The 20,622-nt window shown below is 37.4% G+C and overlaps 1 protein-coding gene across 2 annotated transcripts in view; it reads left to right on the forward strand.

Annotated features, from left to right (window-relative positions):
- Window positions 1–20,622, forward strand: part of LOC136040975 (signal transducer and activator of transcription 5B-like) — a 206,711-nt gene that overhangs the window by 61,090 nt on the left and 124,999 nt on the right. For both annotated transcript variants that reach the window (XM_065725449.1, XM_065725448.1), the window contains exons 4-5: window positions 979–1,068; window positions 8,545–8,734. In XM_065725449.1, coding sequence (XP_065581521.1) covers window positions 979–1,068; window positions 8,545–8,734 — 280 coding nt within the window. The remainder of the gene's footprint in view (window positions 1–978; window positions 1,069–8,544; window positions 8,735–20,622) is intronic.

The raw sequence follows: 20,622 nt of genomic DNA on the forward strand, positions 1-20,622 counted from the left end.
GGTTCAAAGAGATAATGCTAAAAGGCTTGCGGCTAAAAGAGAAAGTAAGAAAAGAAAGCGTGCCGAGGAATCACAAGAACAACGTCAAAACAGGCTTGCGGCTCAAAGAGAAATTACCACAAACAATCGTGGCGGATGTATACAACTGTCTGCTGAATTCTGTAATTTAGTGACATCCAAAAATGAATTGGTTGAAAAGGTATTTCCGAATATTCTAACCAATTATAGAAATCATAATTGGTTAAGTGAACGAGCGATTCTGGCAGCCAAGAATATAGACGTCCACGAAATCAACAATATTATTTTGACCATGATTCAAGACCAGGAAATAATTTACAAGTCAGTCGACACAGTTCTGGAACCAAATGAAGCGGTTAATTATCCATCTGAATTTGGAGATCCCTGGATCTACCAGGGTTTCCACCACACGTGCTACAACTAAAAACAGGCGTACCAATAATACTGTTATGAAATATTAACCCACCAAAGCTTAGCAACCTGACAGTCTATTTATATGAACAGACAATGGGACAGCCAAGAATGTTGAATATTCGCAAGTTTTACATAGTTAATTTATAGTGTCTATGTACATCTATCTATCTATATAAAAATAAGTTGTATGTATGAATGTTTGTTTGTTTGTAAAAAGAGGGTTTGCATATGACGTCATTATAAGTATATAAGGCTTTGTATATGCACAGACAATGGGACAGCGAAGAATGTCATATATTCGCAAGTTTTACATAGTTAAAAACATATATATATCTATCTATATTCACAGGTGGGACACAGGGACACAACTACAATGGCACGTAACTAATATGGCGCGTAACGACTTACGCGTGCGGGGAGGGGGGCTTGTCTGGTTGGCGCGAAGCGCCACACCAACAGCTAGTCTATTATAAATTTCAAGTGCAGTATATTCTTTATGTTATTCGTCATATACGTGCTTTTCGTTATATCTATAATATTTTTCAGGTGCAATATCTAAACAACCCAATGATGCTAATACGCGTTATTCGCCACTGTCTTGGGACGGAGATGGCTCTTGTGAAGCAGGCCGAAGGGGTAAGATGAACAGGTTTCTTAATTTATCGTCGCGATTAGTATTAGCTTGGTTTGGATTTCATGTTTTTTTTTGTTTTTTTTTTTACTTCAATTCGTTTGATAACGATAGGATACGTTTTTTTTGGACCAATAGACTATACCAATTGACTGTACCAATAGACTATTCAGTAAATACCTACAAAATACTAATGCTTATACCAAAACTTATACTGTTCAGCCACGTGAGGCCCACATACCTGTCGACAATTTTTATCCATTCTACCCTCTTTGAAGCCTCGACTGTGGCTTCAGTGTAGGGCCGTGATTCCCAGAGTGATATGCAGACCCCAACGGCGAGCCATGGGAATATCTTGGTGGGTTATAGGCGGGACCCTCCACCTGACTATACTTTTGGGCCTTAATCTTGAAAAAGAAAACATTTTCATGAGGATGACGTCACATTCATGTGCATTCATTGAGCAAAAAAGGTACATGATTTTATTGTAAAGACGTCGTACAATGAATAAAATTGTCGTATTCACACAGTATGTTGCATTAGCATGAAATATGCCTAGAGGATGACCCGAAAAAGATACCAAACTAAAGCCTTTTAAGCTTCCTTCATGTGAATACGCGTGTAATTTTGAATAACAAAATTTAATTATCACAAGGACGGCATCTGGATTCTAAATGTCTCGTCCGCATTCTTTTTTTGAATTTTTTTTTCTAATTTCCGATTTCGGTTTTAGCCGTCCACGTTTTATCAGTTTTTATGGCACTTGGTATTAACCAAGTGACATATAGCAATCGCCAATTCTGTCGGTCTGTCTGTCTGTCTGTCGGTCGGTCTGTCTGTCGGTCCCGGTTTTGCTACTTTAGGCACTTCCAGGTAAGCTAGGACGATGAAATTTGGCAAGCGTATCAAGAACCAGACCAGATTAAATTAAAAATGATCCCGACAGGATCTGATGACATTGGGGGGAGTTGGAGGGGAAAACCTAAAGCCCCGGTTTTGCTACTTTAGGCACTTCCAGGTAAGCTAGGACGATGAAATTTGGCAGGCGTATCAGGGACCGGACCTGATTAAATTAGAAATAGTCGTTTTCCCGATTTGACCATCTGGGGGGGGGGGGTTAATTCGGAAAAAATAGAAAAAATGAAGTAATTTTAACTTATGAGCGGTTGATTGGATCTTAATGGAATTTGATGTTTGGAATGATATTGTTTCCAGAGCTCTTATTTTAAATACCGACCGGGTCTGATGACATTGGGGGGAGTTGGAGGGGGGAAACCTAAAATCTTGGAAAACACTTAGAGTGGAGGGATCGGAATGAAACTTGATGGGAAAAATAAGCGCAAGTCCCAGATACATGATTGACATAATCGGAACTGATTCGTTCTCTTTGGGGTAGTTGGGGGGGGGGAGTAATTCTTAAAAATTAGAAAAATGAGGTATCTTCAACTTACGAACGGGTGATCGGATCTCAATGAAATTTTATGTTTAGAAGGATATCGTGTCTTAGAGCTCTTATTTTAAATCTCGACCGGATTTGGTGATGGGGGCGGGGAGTTGGGAGGGGGAAACCTAAAACTTGGAAAACAATTAGAGTGGAGGAATCGGGATGAAACATGGTGGGAAAAATAAACACAAGTCCTAGATAGATGATTGACATGAACGGAATGGATCCGCTCTCTTTAGGGTAGTTGGGGGGGGGGGGGGGGGTATTTCTGAAAAATTAAAAAAATGAGGTATTTTTAACTAACGAACGGGTGATCGGATCTCAATGAAATTTGATATTTAGAAGGATATCGTGGCTCAGAGCTCTTATTTTAAACCCGACCGGATCTGGTGACATTGGGGGGGGGGAGTTGGGAGGGGGAAACCTAAAACTTGGAAAACACTTAGAGTGGAGGGATCGGGATGAAACTTGGTGGAAAAAAAAACACGAGTCCTAGATACTTGATTGACATAACCAGAACGGATCCACTCTCTTTGGGGTAGTTGGGGGGGGGGGGGGTTAATTCTGAAAGATTAGAAAAAAAGGAGGTATTTTTAACTTACGAAAGGGTGATTGGATCTCCATGAAATTTGATATTAGAAGGATATCGTGTCTCAAAGCTCTTATTTTAAATCCTGACCGGATCTGGTGACATTGGGGGAAGTTTGGGGTGGGGAAACCTAAAATGATGGAAAACGCTTAGATTGGAGGGATTGGGATGAAACTTGGTTGGGAAAATAAGCAGAAGTCTTGCATACGTGATTTACATAATTGGAACGGATCCGCTCAATTACGGGGGGGGGGGGGGGGTAATTCTGAAAAATAAGAAAAAATGACGTATTTTTAACTTACGAAGGAGTGAGTGGATCTTCATGAAACTTCATATTTAGAAGGATGTCGTTACTCAGATCTCTTATTTTAAATCTCAACCGGATCCAGCGTAAGTGGAGGGGGGGCAGTTGAGGGGAACCAGAAATCTTAGAAAATACTTAAGAGGTGAGATCAGGATGAAACTGGATGGGAAGAATCAAAACCACTCTAAGATACGTGACTGACATAACTGGACCGGATCTGCTCTCTTTGGTGGAGTCGGGGGTGGGGTAATTTTAAAAATTGAGGCATTTGTAACTTACGAAAGGGTGACCAGATCTTAATCAAATTTGATATTTAGAAGGATCTTGCGCTTTAAAGCTCTAATTTTAAATACCGATCAGATCCTGTGACATTCGGGGGAGTTGGAGGGGGAAACCGGAATTCTTGGAAAACGTGAAAATTGGTGTATTTTTATTTTACGAACAGGTGATCGGATCGTAATCAAATCCCGACCAGATCTTTTGACATTGGGGGGAGTTGGAGGGGGAAATGTTGGAAAAACACTCGGAGTGTAGGAATCGGGATGAAGCTTGGTGGATAGAATAAACAAATGTCCTTGATACGTGATTGACTGAACCATACTGGATTCGCTCTCTTTGGGGGAGTTGAGGGGAGGGGTTCAGTGATTTGGCGAGTTTTGTGCTTCTGGACGTGCTAAAACGATGAAAATTGGTAGGCGTGTCAGGGAGCTTCACAATTTGACTTGATAAAGTCGTTTTCCCAGATTCGACCATCTGGGGGGGCAAAAGGGAGAGGAAAAATTAGAAAAAATTAGGTATTTATAACTTACGAGTGGGTGATCGGATCCTAATGAATTTTGATATTTAGGACTTTGTGACTCAGAGCTCTTATTTTAAATCTTGACCGGCATTAAGCCTCTTATTTTCCTTTTTAAATCAATCTATTGATTTATAGAATTTTGCTAGAGCTCATACCATATGATCTCTTGGCTCTTAGCTCTTCTTGCCTCGTCACAAGTGCCATATGAGCTCTTAGCTCTTGTTTTCTTTCTGATCTGTCTCGTCCACATTCTGTTTTAGAATTTTAATCTAATTTTTGGTTTTGGTTTTAGTCGTTCATTTTTTATCAGTTAGGTAGTTTTCCGAGCTGTCTCGTCCACATTCTTTTTTGTATTTTCTTCTAGTTTCTGATTTTGGTTTTAGCCGTCCATGTTTTATCAGTTCGTTTTTTTACGATTTGTCCTGTCCAAATTCTGTTTTGAAATTTTCTTCTAATTTCCAATTTTGGTTTTAGTTATCCATGTTTTATCAGTTTGTTTTTTTTTTCCGAGCTGTCTCATCCACATTCATTTTTGGAATTTTCTTCTATTTTAAATGATAGTACTGAAGAAGGGTGGTGGTTGTCCTCCCGAAATATTCGCTTTGTTTGTCCAATTTTTTTTTGGCTTAAAAAAAAATTATTATTAAATTTTCAGTGTTCCAATTTTGATTTTTTTTTTCTGTTCGTTTTCCGCGTTGTTTGGTTATATTAGTTTAGTTTTGTCCGTGTTGTCTTTTTCACATTTTGCCTACCAAAATATTTGCTTTGTTCGTCCAATATTTTCGTTAACATTGAAAAACCCCATTCTCGACTTTTACTTCTTCAAATTTGTTTTTTTTTTTAATTAAAAATTTCAGGCATATGGAAGTTAAAGGACTTGGGACCTTTTTCTGATTTTAATTAATTTGACATTGGCTATAAGTAAGATTTTTGGTACTTGTATATACGAAATGCGCCCTGCCTAATGTTCTTCTAATGTTTCTCCGACGCTCAATCTTAATGAAGTTTACCAAAGTAAGATGAAACTTTAATACTTTAGAAACAAATTTGGGCTATATATTTGCACATTAGAGGGAAGAGGGTGGGGGTAAAGTATAGCGGGTGTGCATGCCTAATATTTTAGGATCAATTATTCTGCGTATTATGTAGTAAGAATTGTTTAGTTATTTTACACTGTCCAAATAGTTTACAATACAATAGTTTACATACAGCTGGTATATACAATAGTATATACCAGTCACCCTGCATTCTATTTGTGCTTGAGATATCCTACTGGATTTGTTTAAAAACACCAGCTACATGACATGATCTATTTCTAAAGCATAAACATACCGTAAATCAGTAATAATGAACTAACAACTCGAAAGCACAACTTCAATATCCCCCCTCCCCGTAAGGCTCCGTAGCCTAGATAGAACAATGAAAAAAATAGTTTAAAATTACGACTTCAATTATTTTATAGACAGTTGCCTAATATATAGTTTATAGTTATAAAATAAACCGAAACATATATGATTGTTCAATGTTAGTCTCTTTCGTTATTTTTTTATGGCACTTGGTAATAACCAAGTGACATATAGCAATCGCCAATTCTGTCGGTCTGTCTGTCTGTCGGTCTGTCTGTCGGTCCCGGTTTTGCTACTTTAGGCACTTCCAGGTAAGCTAGGACGATGAAATTTGGCAAGCGTATCAGAGACCGGACCAGATTAAATTAGAAATAGCCGTTTTTCCGATTTGACCATCTGGGGGGGAGCGGGGGGCCGGTTAATTTGGAAACAATAGAAAAAACGAAGTATTTTTAACTTACGAGCGGGTGATTGGATCTTAATGAAATTTAATGTTTGGAATGATATTGTGTCTCAGATCTCTTATTTTAAATCCCGACCGGATCTGATGACATCGGGGGGAGTTGGAGGGGGGAACCTAAAATCTTGGAGAATACTTAGAGTGGAGGGATCGGGATGAAACTTGATGGGAAAAATAAGCACAAGTCCCAGATACATGATTGACATAATCGGAACTGATTCGCTCTCTTTGGGGTATTTGGGGGGGGGGGGGGGGGTAATTCTTAAAAATTAGAAAAAAATAAGGTATTTCTGAAAAATTAAAAAAATGAGATGTTTTTATCGGATCTCAATTAAATTTGATGTTTAGAAGGATATCGTGTCTTAGAGCTCTTATTTTAAATCCCGGCCGGATCTGGTGACGGGGGCGGAGAGGTGGGAGGGGGAAACCTAAAACATGGAAAACACTTAGAGTGGAGGGATCGGGATGAAACATGGTGGGAAAAATAAAGACAAGTCCTAGATAGATGATTGATATAAACGGAACGGATCCGCTCTCTTTGGAGTAGTTTGGGGGGGGGGTATTTCTGAAAAATTAAAAAAATGAGATGTTTTTACTTACGAACGGGTGATCGGATCTCAATGAAATTTGATATTTAGAAGGATATTGTGGCTCAGAGCTCTTATTTTAAACCCGACCGGATCTGGTGACATTGGGGGGGAGTTGGGAGGGGGAAACCTAAAACTTGGAAAACACTTAGAGTGGAGGGATCGGGATGAAACTTGGTGGGAAAAAAACACGAGTCCTAGATACATGATTGACATAACTAGAACGAATCCGCTCTCTTTGGAGTAGTTGGGGGGGGGGGGTTAATTCTGAAAGATTAGAAAAAATGAGGTATTTTTAACTTACGAACGGATGATTGGATCTCCATGAAATTTGATATTTAGAAGGATATCGTGTCTCAAAGCTCTTATTTTAAATCCTGACCGGATCTGGTGACATTGGGGGAAGTTTGGGGTGGGGAAACCTAAAATGATGGAAAACGCTTAGATTGGAGGGATTGGGATGAAACTTGGTTGGAAAAATAAGCAGAAGTCTTGCATACGTGATTTACATAATTGGAACGGATCCGCTCAATTGGGGGGGGGGCTACTTCTGAAAAATAAGAAAAAATGACGTATTTTTAACTTACGAAGGAGTGATCAGATCTTCATGAAACTTCATATTTAGAAGGACCTCGTAACTCAGATATCTTATTTTAAATCTCATCCGGATCAAGCGCAATTAGGGGGGGGGGGACCGGAAATCTTGAAAAAAACTTAAAGCGGTAAGATCAGGATGAAACTGGATGGGAAGAATAGAAACCTGTCTAAGATACGTGACTGACATAACTGGACCGGATCTGCTCTCTTTGGAATTGGGGGGTGGTAATTTTGAAAATTGAGGTATTTGTAACTTACGAAAGGGTGACCAGTTCTTAATGAAGTTTGATATTTAGAAGGATCTTGTGCTTTAAAGTTCTAATTTCAAATTCCGACCATATCCTGTGACATTCGGAGGAGTTGGAGGGGGAAACCGGAATTCTTGGAAAACATGAAAATTGGGGTATTTTTACCTTGCGAATAGATGATCGGATCGTAATGAAATTTGATTTTTAGAAGGAATTTATGTCTCAGAGCTCTTATTTCAAATCCCGACCAGATCTTTTGACATTGGGGGGAGTTGGAGGGGGAAATCTTGGAAAAACACTTGGAGTGGAGGAATCGGGATGAAGCTTGGTGGATAGAATGAACAAATGTCCTTGATACGTGATTGACAGAATCGTACTGGATTCGCTCTCTTTGGGGGAGTTGGGGGGAGGGGTTCAGTGATTTGGCGAGTTCGGTTCTTCTGGACGTGCTAGGGCGATGAAAATTGGTAGGCGTGTCAGGGAGCTGCACAATTTGACTTGATAAAGTCATTATCCCAGATTCGACCATCTAGGGGGCAAAAGGTAGAGGAAAAATGAGAAAAAACTAGGTATTTATAACTTACGAGTGGGTGATCGGATCTTAATGAATTTTGATATTTAGAAGGACTTTGTGACTCAGAGCTCTTATTTTAAATTTTGACCGGCATTAAGCCTCTTATTTTCCTTTTTAAATCAATCTATTGATTCATAGAATTTTGTTAGAGCTCATACCATATCATTTCTTGGCTCTTAGCTCTTCTCGCCTCGTCACAAGTGCCATATGAGCTCTAAGCTCTTGTTGTTTTTTATATAGTGTTTGTTGTTTTTCTCTTTATGTATATAGTTGTTAATTTGTTTAGTTTTCTGTTCCTCATTGTTAAAGGGATCGAACCTGAAGCCGAAACATCAGTACGTTTATTATTATTTGTATAAAAACATATTTTCCCTTTCATTGTTCATAATCTCACTAACTGTTTTAGCTATTTATTTGTGTTTTTACAATTTTACACAGTTTTGCAATATTATATACGTTTTACTAACTAAATTCTATCTTTTAATAGCCCAATTGGTGAAAACTACGCCATTCGTTTTTTATATTTTTTTAAGGTAATTGGTGCTTCACCTGTCCATCAAGTTATGTCACCATCCCCTTGCCTGCCAAGAAATAATCTAGAGATAACACAGCAAATAGAAACGCTTCGCCAGCGAACGCAAGAAACCGGCGAAAATTTAAGACAAATGGAACAAGAGCACGAAGCATTTGCCTTAGAATATCATGAGCTGACTAAAGTACAAGGTAAGACCGTGCAATTCAAGACGAGTAGACGTTTAAGACGTGTAAAAAAGGAGATTGTTTTTCTATGTTTCCCTGTCAGAAAATTGAGTTTTAATTCTGTTGGTTTATTCTTGTGACGTTCTTATGCATTTATTTCAATTATTCCTTAAGCATTTATGAGAAAGGGGCCCAAATGACCCTGTCTTTTTGCCTATTGTTGTTTTACCCATTGTTTGTATACATATTTGGAGCAGTTAAAAGAACAAAAACCCTGATTGGCTCTTTTGTATGAAATTTTGCACGAAGAATTTGTAAGAAAAAAAATTGGTATACAAATCTTCATGTAAAGGTGCCAATTCACAACACTTAACAATAAACTTTCTATTTCTCTGTGGTGCAATTAACGTTTTAAATTTATTAATTAAAATTATATTACATGTGTATGTCTGTATATCTACTAATTAAATTGCCTGATTTACTGGTTAAATATATATTATGTGTATTTATATTAAAATTAACTTACTTAAATTTAGGACAAGAAAGTTTGCCTTAATCCCATTGGTTCCGCTCCTTCGACATATACGTACAAGGCAGTCTTTTTGTTTATGAAACCCGTGCCTGAAAGAAATATCAAATCTTTTAGATATTGGATTAGACTCACTTTTGTCTGAAAGGGATATCAAATCTTTCAAGTATTGGAATAGACATATTTCTAAAACCTATTTGAACTATCGTTGTTGAATTCTGAGTCGGTAAAAAAAATCGAAAAGTTCTTTAATTACAAGATTTCTAATAGTTACTTAGTAAATATAAAATATATACAAACATAAATAAATAAGTAAAAATATAAGTAAATGAATGATATGAATAAATAACAGTAAATATTAAGCAGTGCGGTCTGGAAAAGGAGCAATGAGAATTTCGAAGCCTAAGACAAGAATAAAAACTAATTCTTCTGGTTTCACAATAACAGGACAGTTCTACATACACTTTTAAACCCTAATAGGAATAAGTGGGCACATTTCCTTTCTTTAACTGAGTAGTGAAAGTCTCCGAAATCATTGACAATTTTATTTCAAAAACTTCCAAGAAACTAAAAAAAAGCAAGGAAAACACATGATTTTTATAATATTGCTGGAGCATTCAATGGAAAAGCTGGAATGAAAGCATTAGCGGGAAACGCACCACCGCTTTGGATTAAAAGTAAAAAAAACGGAAAATTTTGAGCACAGTAAGTTTCAATATTGCATGAGTTATATTTCCAAACTGCCAAAAAACTCAGTGCGGTGCAGTTTTTTCGTATCATTATGCTTCGAAAATAAAAGCTATCCATGTTTTATTTTAAACAATCTATATATATAAAAATAAGTTGTATGTTTGTCCGCATATGACGTCATTATAAGTATATAAGGTTTTGTATATGACGTCATTATAAATATGTAAGGGGCGATTCAAAGAGAAATTTCAGTATAAATCCTACAATGGCAGAAGAAACAGCCGAGGAAGCTGCTCAAAGAGTTAGTTCAAAGAGAAATTTTAGTATAAATCCTACAATGGTAGAAGAAACAGCCGAGGAAGAAGCTCAAAGAGTTAATGCCAAAAGGCTTGCGGCTAAAAGAGAAAGTAAGAAAAGAAAGTGTGCCGAGGAATCACAAGAACAACGTGAAAACAGGCTTGCGTCTCAAAGAGAAATTACCGAAAAAATCTTGCCGAGGAATCACAAGAACAACGTGAAAACAGGCTCGTGACTCAAAGAGATAATACCAAAAGAAAGCGTGCCGAGGAATCACAAGAACAACGTGAAAACAGGCTTGTGGCTCAAAGAGATGATGCCAAAAGAAAGCGTGCCGAGGAATCACAAGAGCAACGTCAAAATTATCGCCTGGCATTCAGGTACAGCCCAGTCGATGATTATAGCTTGAGTAGATGTGTTCAAATCGGGACTATGTCTAAAATTTGCCCTATTACCTTGAAATTTAATGGAGAAACAATGGGAGTGTGTTGCGCCTCAGGAAAAGTTAAACTTCCTCAACTGGCTGCACCACCAGAGCCATTGAAGACTTTATGACGTTACAGACTGGGACACCAGGACACAAATGACGACCGGGACACAAGGAATGTAAATGCCGACCGGGAGACTCGAAGAGAAATTACAGACCGGGACACCGGGACACAAATGACGACCGGGACACATGGAATATAAATGACGACCGGGACACTCAAAGAGATATTAAAGACCGAGACACCGGGACACAAATGACGACCGGGACACCGGGACACAAGGAATGTAAATGCCGACCGGGAGACTCGAAGAGAAATTACAGACCGGGACACCGGGACACAAATGACGACCGGGACACATGGAATATAAATGACGACCGGGACACTCAAAGAGATATTAAAGACCGAGACACCGGGACACAAATGACGACCGGGACACAGGGAATATAAATGATGACCGGGACACAGGGACACAACTACAACGGGGACGCCGGAAGGGCACAGGGGGGATATATAAATGACGACGGGGACACAGGGAATATTCGATTAGCAATCTCGATCAACAAAGCTCAAGGGCAATCATTAGAAAAATACGGTATAGATCTGAATACGGATTGTTTTCCCATGGACAATTATATGTTGCATGTTCAAGAGTCGGTGAACCTGACAATCTATTTATATGCACAGACAATGGGACAGCGAAGAATGTTGTATATTCGCAAGTTTTAAGTAGTTAATATATATATATATATATATATATATATATATATATATATATATATATATATATATATATATATATATATATATATATATCTATATATATATATAAATAAGTTGTCTGTCGAGTGACGTCATGTTTGTGTGTGTCGACTGACGTCACGTTTTCGACTGACGAAATTACAGGCCGGGACATCGGGACACAAATGACGACCGGGACACCGGCACATATGGAATATAAATGACGACCGGGACACTCAAAGAGAAAGCGACCGGGACACAAGGAATGTTCGATTAGCAATCACCATCAACAAAGCACCGGGACACAAATGACGACCGGGACACAGGGAGTATAAATGACGACCAGGACATAATTAAAAAAAAACAAAAAAAATAAAAAAAAGGTAAAAACTACAAAAAAACTACAAAAAAAACTAAAAACAAATAAAAAAATTAAAAAAACTAAAAAAACCAAAAAAGAAAAAAAATAAAAAAAGGAAAAAAAAATGAAAAATAAAGGAGAAAAACAAAACTAAAAAAAATAAAACTAAAAAAAAAAAAAGAAAAATAGGGGAAAAATACAAAAATTTATTTCATCATATACCATTTCAAAAATGAATGTATATACAGACCGGGACACAGGGAATATAAATGACGACCGGGACACAGGGACACAACTACAACGGGGACGCCGGGGGGCACAGGGGGATATATAAATGACGACGGGAACACAGGGAATGTTCGATTAGCAATCACCATCAACAAAGCTCAAGGGCAATCATTAGAATCATGAGGTAAAACTAAAAAAACTAAAAAAAAGTAAAAAAACTAAAAAAAAAGACCAATTCAAAAACGAATGTATATACAGACCGGGACACCGGGACACAAATGACGACCGGGACACCGGGACACAAGGAATATAAATGACGCCCGGTACACTCAAAGAGAAATCACAGACTGGGACACCGGGACACAAATGACGACCGGGACACAGGGAATATAAATGACGACCGGGACACAGGGACACAACTACAGCGGGGACACCGGGGGGCACAGGGGGATATATAAATGACGACGGCGACACAGGGAATGGTCGATTAGCAATCACCATCAACAAAGCTCAAGGGCAATCATTAGAATCATGAGGTATAGATCTGAATACGGATTGTTTTCCCATGGACCATTATGTGTTGCATGTTCAAGAGTCGGTAAACCTGACAATCTATTTATACGCACAGACAATGGGACAGCAAAGAATGTTGTATATTCGCAAGTTTTACGTAGTTAATATATATATATATATATATATATATATATATATATATATATATATATATATATATATATATATATATATATATATATATATATATATATATATATATATATATATATAAGCACCCGGACACAAATGACGACCGGGACACAGGGAGTATAAATGACGACCAGGACATAATAAAAAAAAAATAAAATAAAAAAACTAAAAAAAGGTAAAAACTACAAAAAAAAAACTAAAAAGAAAAAAACTAAAAACAAATAAAAAAATTAAAAAAACTAAATAAACTAAAAAAACTAAAAAAGAAAAAAAAAGGAAAAAAAAATGAAAAATAAAGGAGAAAAACAAAACTAAAAAAATAAAACTAAAAAAAAATAAAAAGAAAAAAAGGGGGAAAAATACAAAAACTTATTTCATCATACACCATTTCAAAAACGAATGTATATACAGACCGGGACACCGGGATACAAATGACGACCGGGACACAGGGAAGATAAATGACGATCGGGACACAGGGACACAACTACAACGGGGACGCCGGGGGGCACAGGGGGATATATAAACGACGACGGGAACACAGGGAATGTTCGATTAGCAATCACCATCAACAAAGCTCAAGGGCAATCATTAGAATCATGAGGTAAAACTAAAAAAACTAAAAAAGGTAAAAAACTAAAAACTAAAAAAAAGACCAATTCAAAAACGAATGTATATACAGACCGGGACACAAATGACGACCGGGACACCGGGACACAAGGAATATAAATGACGCCCAGGACACTCGAAGAGAAATCACAGACTGGGACACCGGGACACAAATGACGACCGGGACACAGGGAATATAAATGACGACAGGGACACAACTACAGCGGGGACACCGGGGGGCACAGGGGGATATATAAATGACGACGGCGACACAGGGAATGGTCGATTAGCAATCACCATCAACAAAGCTCAAAGGCAATCATTAGAATCATGAGGTATAGATCTGAATACGGATTGTTTTCCCATAGACCATTATATGTTGCATGTTCAAGAGTCGTTAAACCTGACAATCTATTTATACGCACAGACAATGGGACAGCAAAGAATGTTGTATATTCGCAAGTTTTACGTTGTTAAAAACATATATATATATATATTCACAGGTGGGACATATGGACACAATTACAATGGCGCGTAAGTAATAGGGCGCGTAACGACTTACGCGCGCGGGGGGGGGGGCAAATCGACAAAAAATGTCGATTTTTGACCAGTTCAAAACATTACAAGGACATATTATGGTATTTGATTTACTTTTATTTACTAATAATGTAAATTTACCAATTTACTATTAAAAATCTTGTTACTAAAAACCCCGGATTAAATGCTTTGAAAGGTGATAGAACAATAAAAGAACCTGCAATTACCGATCGGCTCTCTAAAGTGCCTAGGATAGTCTTGGTGAACCTTTTGCGTAATTGAGGGAACAGCACTCTTTCTCATAAGTAAGTGGAATTTATTTTGGCTCTTGCGATTTTTAATCACACTCTTTATTTTCATTGGAAAACTGTTTGTTTTTTCCCTAGAGGAGGCATATACTTCGAAGCCAATCCTAGGGTCTCCAAGGTTAGAACAATACCACGTCGATTTTTCATTGGGTGGAATTAGATGCTCCGCATTGTTATCAGCAGTGCTGTCACTTACTTGAAGTACTTTTACTTGAAGTACTACTTAAGTAAAATTTTCCATTACTTGTATTTGTACTTAAGTAAAAACTCTAGGGTGTACTTATTACTTGATACTTAAAAGTATAGTATGATTAACACAGTTGGTTTAATTTTTGTTTTAAAGTTATATAACAAATAAAATTGAATTTATTTCATAGTTCTCTGGTCGACAGTGAGCTAAAATCCCTGGTTTTGTGCTAAATGTTGCATACTGTAGTCTGTTTGGGCTTATATTTCTGACATTAGTGTTTAAGGTTTGTCATCTCGTCAACTGAACCAGATTTCTACCATTTCATCATCTTCAGGACCATATTATTGGTAAAACTACTGAAGCTATCAATATTTGCCCATCTAAATGTTGTCTGCAATAAACAAGTCAAGGGCATTCTAGCTGGATCCAATGCAGTGATATTTTGTCAAATTTGTTCCAGCAAATTCAGGTATTCAGACGAATCTGACTTCAGATTCGTCACTCCATTCATAAGTTATAAGCCCTACTAAATTAAAGGAAAACTCAACTTTCTTAAGACTTGAAACCCTGAATTGAGCTTAATTAGGGCGATGGGGCTTTAGGTGTTAAAAAAAATTCGAGTTTTTCATTTAATTCACTGTAACTTGCAAATGGAGAGATGAATTTCGATGAAAATTGAATAAGATGCCTAAGAGTATATATGCCTTGAGTTCTGGGATGGAGACCCAAGCTTAATTAGGCCGAGGGGAGGGGGCTTTAAGTGCTAAAAAATAGAGTTTTTTGTTTGACTCAGTTTAACTTGCGAATGAAGTAATGGATCTCAATGAAAGTCAAGCCAAAGATGCGAAAACCATAAGACACATTATGTTTGGAAATTAAGACCCTAGCTTAATTAGGGGGAGGGGGCTTTAAGTGCTAAAAAAGTTGAGTTTTTCATTTAATTCAGTGTAACTTGCGAGAGATCGATGGATCTCAGTGAAGATTGAACCAAAGGTGCCTAAGACCGTGGCAGGCATCAAGTTTTGAGATGAAAACCCTAGCTCAAATATAACGAGGGGGAGTGGGTTTTATGTGCTGAAAAAGTCAAGCTTTTGGTTTAATTTAGTATAACGTGCGAATGGAGAAACGGATCCAGATGAAAGCTAGACCAAAGATGACTAGAATCAGGGCTCATATCGAGCTCTGATATCACAAGTCCTATATAAAATAGGGCGAGGGGTAGGGGGTTTCAAGTTTTAAGAAAGTCGAGTTTTCCTTCAGTTTAGTAGGGTCTATAACTACTTCCATGGCTTGCCCAAAGCCTAAAAATAACCCTTTTCCAAAATAAGTCATACTGAAGCCAACTTTCAACCAAATATTCCATCCCCAGAGAAAATTACTTTGTATGGCACACGCGAGTGGGAGGACGGTTAATTTGGAAAAATTAGATCGGGTCTTAATTAAATTTGATGTTTAGAAGGATATCATGTCTCAGAGCTCTTATTTTAAATTCCGACCGGACCAGGTGAGATTGGAGGAGGAAACCTAAAACCTTGGAAAATGCTTAGAGTGGAGGGATCGGGATGAAACTTAGAGGGAAAATAAGCACAAGTCCTAGATACGTGATTGACATAAACAGAACGAATTCACTCTCTTTTGAGGAGTTGGGGGAAGGGTTAATTCTGAAAAATTAAAAAAATGAGGTATTTTTAACTGACGAAGGAGTAATCAGATCTTGAATTTTACCGGATGAAATTTAATATTTGGAAGGACCTCGTAACTCAGATCTTATGTTTCAAATCCCGACCGGATCCAGTGTATTTGGGGGGGGGGCCGGAAATCTTGGAAAACGCTTAGAGTGGAGTGATCAGGATGACAATTGGTGGGAAGGATAAGCACAAGTCCTAGATACGTGATTGACATAACTGAAATGGATTTGCTCTCTTTGGGGGAGTTGGAGGGGGTGTTAATTCGGAAAAATTACAAAAATTGAGGTATTTTTAACTTAGCGGGTGACCGTTCGTGAGGTATTTTTGAATTTGATATTAAGAAGGAACTCATGTCTCGGATATCTTATTTTCAACCCCGGCCAGTTCTGGTGACATCGGGGGAGAGTTGGAGGGGGAAACCGGAAATATTGGAAAACGCTTAGAGTGGAGAGATCGGGATGAAACTTGGTGGTTAGAATAAGCAAATGTCGTAGATACGTGATTGACGAAACCAGACTGGATTTACTATCTTTGAGGTAGTTAGGGGAATCCAGTGCTTTGGCGAGTCTGGTACTTCTGGACGTGCTAGGACAATGGAAATTGATAGGCGTATCAGGGACCTGCACAAATTGACTTGATTAGGTTGATTTCTCCGATTCAACCATCTGGGGGTAAGGGAGAAGGGAGGAGGAAAAATTAGAAAAATGAGATATTTTTAACTTGCGAGTGGGTGATCGGATCTTAATGAATTTTGATATTTAAAAGGACCCTGTGTCTCAGAGCTCTTATTTTAAATGCCGACCGTCATTAAGCCCCCGATTTTTCTTTTAAATTAATCTATTTATTCTTATAATTTTGCTAGAGCTCATGCCATATGAGCTCTTGCCTCTTCCGACTTCGTCACAAGTGCTATATGAGCTCTTAGCTCCTGTTTTATTCCTTTTTTCTCATAAGATTTTCGACTTAGTCTCATGGTTTGAAAACTGCTGCTAGAAATGGATAGGTTGCAACTTCTGCCGCATTGTCTTCTAGTATATTTAGATGTGTGCTTGCATCGTCCCTGTGTCCCCTTAAAAGTTCTGTTTCTTACGGTAATATTGGTTTGTCTTCTGTTGCATATGCAGACGACGTTCTTCTTGTTGCCCGGACTCGCTGTGGATTGCTTTCCAATTTTACTACATTAACCAATGAACTATCTAAGATTGAACTGTCAGTTAATGCGTCTAAATGCTAGTTTATTTGTTTTAATAGCCCTTATGTGGTCGCTCCATTCGTTGCTGGGACTGCAATTCTGCCATGTTCTTCTTTAGTTAGTTGGCTTGGTCTGTGTTTCGGTCCAGCACTTTCCACTACCTTTTCATCCCTAGTGAATCGTTCCTAGATGGCACGAAAAAAGAAAATAATTACTCGATTTTGTATAATAGATATGCCTTCTTGGATTCGGTCTTCCAGTGATGATTTATGTAAAAAGACTATCTACTTTATTCACGTTTACGACCCTCTTGCTGCTCCTTTTTATTGAGCTTTGATTTCTCTTATTAAAAAAGTCTGCAACTGACTCACTTGGCTCCTTACTTTTACATTTGAGTTTTTTTTGTTGCTAAGGTTTTTACTTATTCAATCAGAGAATTAAGTACTTTATTAGCTTTTATCTGTTTTAAAGCCAATCCAAAGTTTATTTTTCTATTTTCAATATTTTTTCCACCATTCCGACATGTTTCAGAATAACCTTGTATTTTTTCAACCATGCCAGATTTGACTGAACACTAATCGCCAGAAGTTCAACTCTACGTGCACTGTATTAATCCTGTCATATGATCTGTCTGATCCAATCAGAAGTTTTTGACTGCACTTAATTGTTCTGATAGTCTTTTTCTTTCAAGCCGATGTATTGAAAATTGGTTCAGATTATTTTTTGGACTTCGTTGGGTGTCTATCAGCCAAATAAGGGAAAAAAATATTTTTATTATTTTTTTTTATAATTCCCACATGTTTCAGAATAGCCGTGTATTTTTTCAAACGTGCCAGATTTGACTGAACACTAATCACCTGAAGTTCAACTCTACGTGCACTGTGTCAGTCCTGTCATGTGATACCAAAAATTGATATCAAGAGGTTTTTCTGCAAATAAATTAACTTTGCAATTTAAAAAAATTAGTTTTCATTATAACGAACTTTTAAATAAATATCAAAAGAATTATCTGGAAATACTTAAAGAAATTTTCAACTAATTTCGGAGGTTCGAGAATTGTTGTTGCAGCGCCATTTATTTTGAATTGTGTTTCTAATAGAGCGGATTTTTTTTAAAAAAAAAAATAGCCACATGGTTAAGATGAATTCTATAATTGTTTAGTTCATTAATTTTTTTTTGCAATGTGTTAATATTTGTGATTTGGTAAAATTTATCAAATTTAGTTTACCTATTGTTGCTAAAAAGAGGGATCTATTAACAGGATAAGCTTCTTTTGGTGTTACTTGGTTGTTTTACATTTGCTGTTTTTTTTTCATAGGCATGTATTTTGGGGGTGATACCTGACACGGGGATGCCATGGATATTCTGTGGTAGCCAAAACACTTGGCTGGGTAGAGAATTTAAAGTGGCAAAACCCTATAGGTCAGTGTATTCTCCTGATGAGCCCTTGTGTTGGGTTGTTGCCTCTGAATTATTTGTCTTTATTATTTTTTCTATTGTTTGGTAAATGAAGACTTATACTTATTGACGACATGACTGCCTGTCCATGGATTATTCTTTATGGTTGATTGTGTTTGGCTATGCTGTTTGACCTATGTGATTGTATGGATGAGTAGGGTTAAGGCCTCATTCAAGTGCAAGTTCAAGAGTCAGTAAACCCGACAATCTATTTATATGCACAGACAATGGGACAGCGAAGAATGTTGTATATTCGCAGGTTTTACGTAGTTAAAAACATATATATATCTATCTATATTCACAGGTGGGACACAGGGACACAACTACAATGGCACGTAACTAATATGGCGCGTAACGACTATATACACATAGAATAAATATATACACATAGAATAAATACTTGAAGTAGTACTTGAAGTAATACTTAAGTACAATTTTGGCAAGTACTTGATATTTGATACTTAAGTAAGAATTTGGAAAGTACTTATTACTTGATATTTAAGTAAAAAAACAATGAGTACTTAATACTTGATACTTAAGTAAAAATTTGGAGTACTTGTTGCAGCACTGGTTATCAGCTCCGTTAACACATTAAAGACATTTTCCAGTTTTTTCCCTCCTATAAAATTTAAACGACGAAAATTCAATAAAAAATTCTTATTCCCAACACTGTTTCTTGAGTGGTTCTTCTGCTTTGTTAATATTTTGTTCAAAAATATATTTTTCCTGTCTTTCGGTTGTTGCTGTTGTTTGTTCTGAGCGCTGATGACGGCTTGGCCGAGTTCTTTCCAAAATATTAGTATTACCTTTTGCTTCGTTTTCTCTACTGGCTGACAGTCGCTTTTTTTTCAATTCCTATACTTTCTCATTTTGAATTTAAAAATTCTGAACCTGTTAAATATTATGATTAGGCTCGCCTTCTAAAACTTATATGGATTTTGAACTGGTGAAAACGGGCTCTAAACCTTGTAAAACCGGTTCTAAACCTTATGAAACCGCTTTTAATACTTTTTGAAATTTTGAAACGGTAAAAAAGTCGAAAGGTTTTTTAATTACAAGATTTTTTTTGCTCACTTGATGATTGTGATGCCAAGAGCAAGTTCCATTGTGAATCCACCCTGCATATTTGAGAAGTTTTGATAGACAGAGTTTGAGAAAGCCTAAGTTAATAGTGAACTTACTATAAACAATATTCCGGGAATCTATTCCTGAACTCAGCAGTGCTATAGATATTGCCTTAAGTAAAATTCTTCAAAGAAACTCATCATAGTGACGTAACTGGACAATCCACTTGAAATAGAATCAGCCAATCACATCGCGCCAACCGTATGTTTATATCGTCTTTTCGTTTTTTTATGATATGTTTATATCATATTTCGCAAACATTCAAAGACGGCGTTTAATTTTGCGTTGCGTTTTCATTTGCCCTGCGTTTCTATTCGCGCTGCGTTTTTATTTGCGCTGCGTTCTTTTTTGCGCTGGCCTCAGAATAAGAAAAAAAAGACTGACAAGTGCGCGAATCCGGAAAGTTGCGCGGAGAAGCATGGCTCCTAAACGAGACTGCAAACGAAAATTATTCAGTCCAAAAAAGTTGCTAGACTTCTGCGCAGGCTGCAAACAAGGTCTTGAGCCAGAATATAAAGCCGTTTTATGCGACAGTTGTGAAAACTGAATGTCTATAGAGTACCTAAACATGTCTTTCCCCGAGTATGAACTCTTTGCAAAGATGTCAACCGTTGGAGATATGCAGTAGTATTGTCCGATTTGCAAGCACTCTGGTACATCAGCAGATCCCCCGTCATAAGCCGAAATCTCGAGCCTTATAACATCCAAGGTCCTAAGTGCTTCGGCTATTGCGGACATACATAAAGGAGCGGAAGAGGAGCTTGAACGT

This window comes from Artemia franciscana, chromosome 21 (genome assembly GCF_032884065.1).
Source record: "Artemia franciscana chromosome 21, ASM3288406v1, whole genome shotgun sequence".
In the NCBI taxonomy this organism is placed as follows: Eukaryota; Metazoa; Arthropoda; class Branchiopoda; order Anostraca; family Artemiidae; genus Artemia; species Artemia franciscana.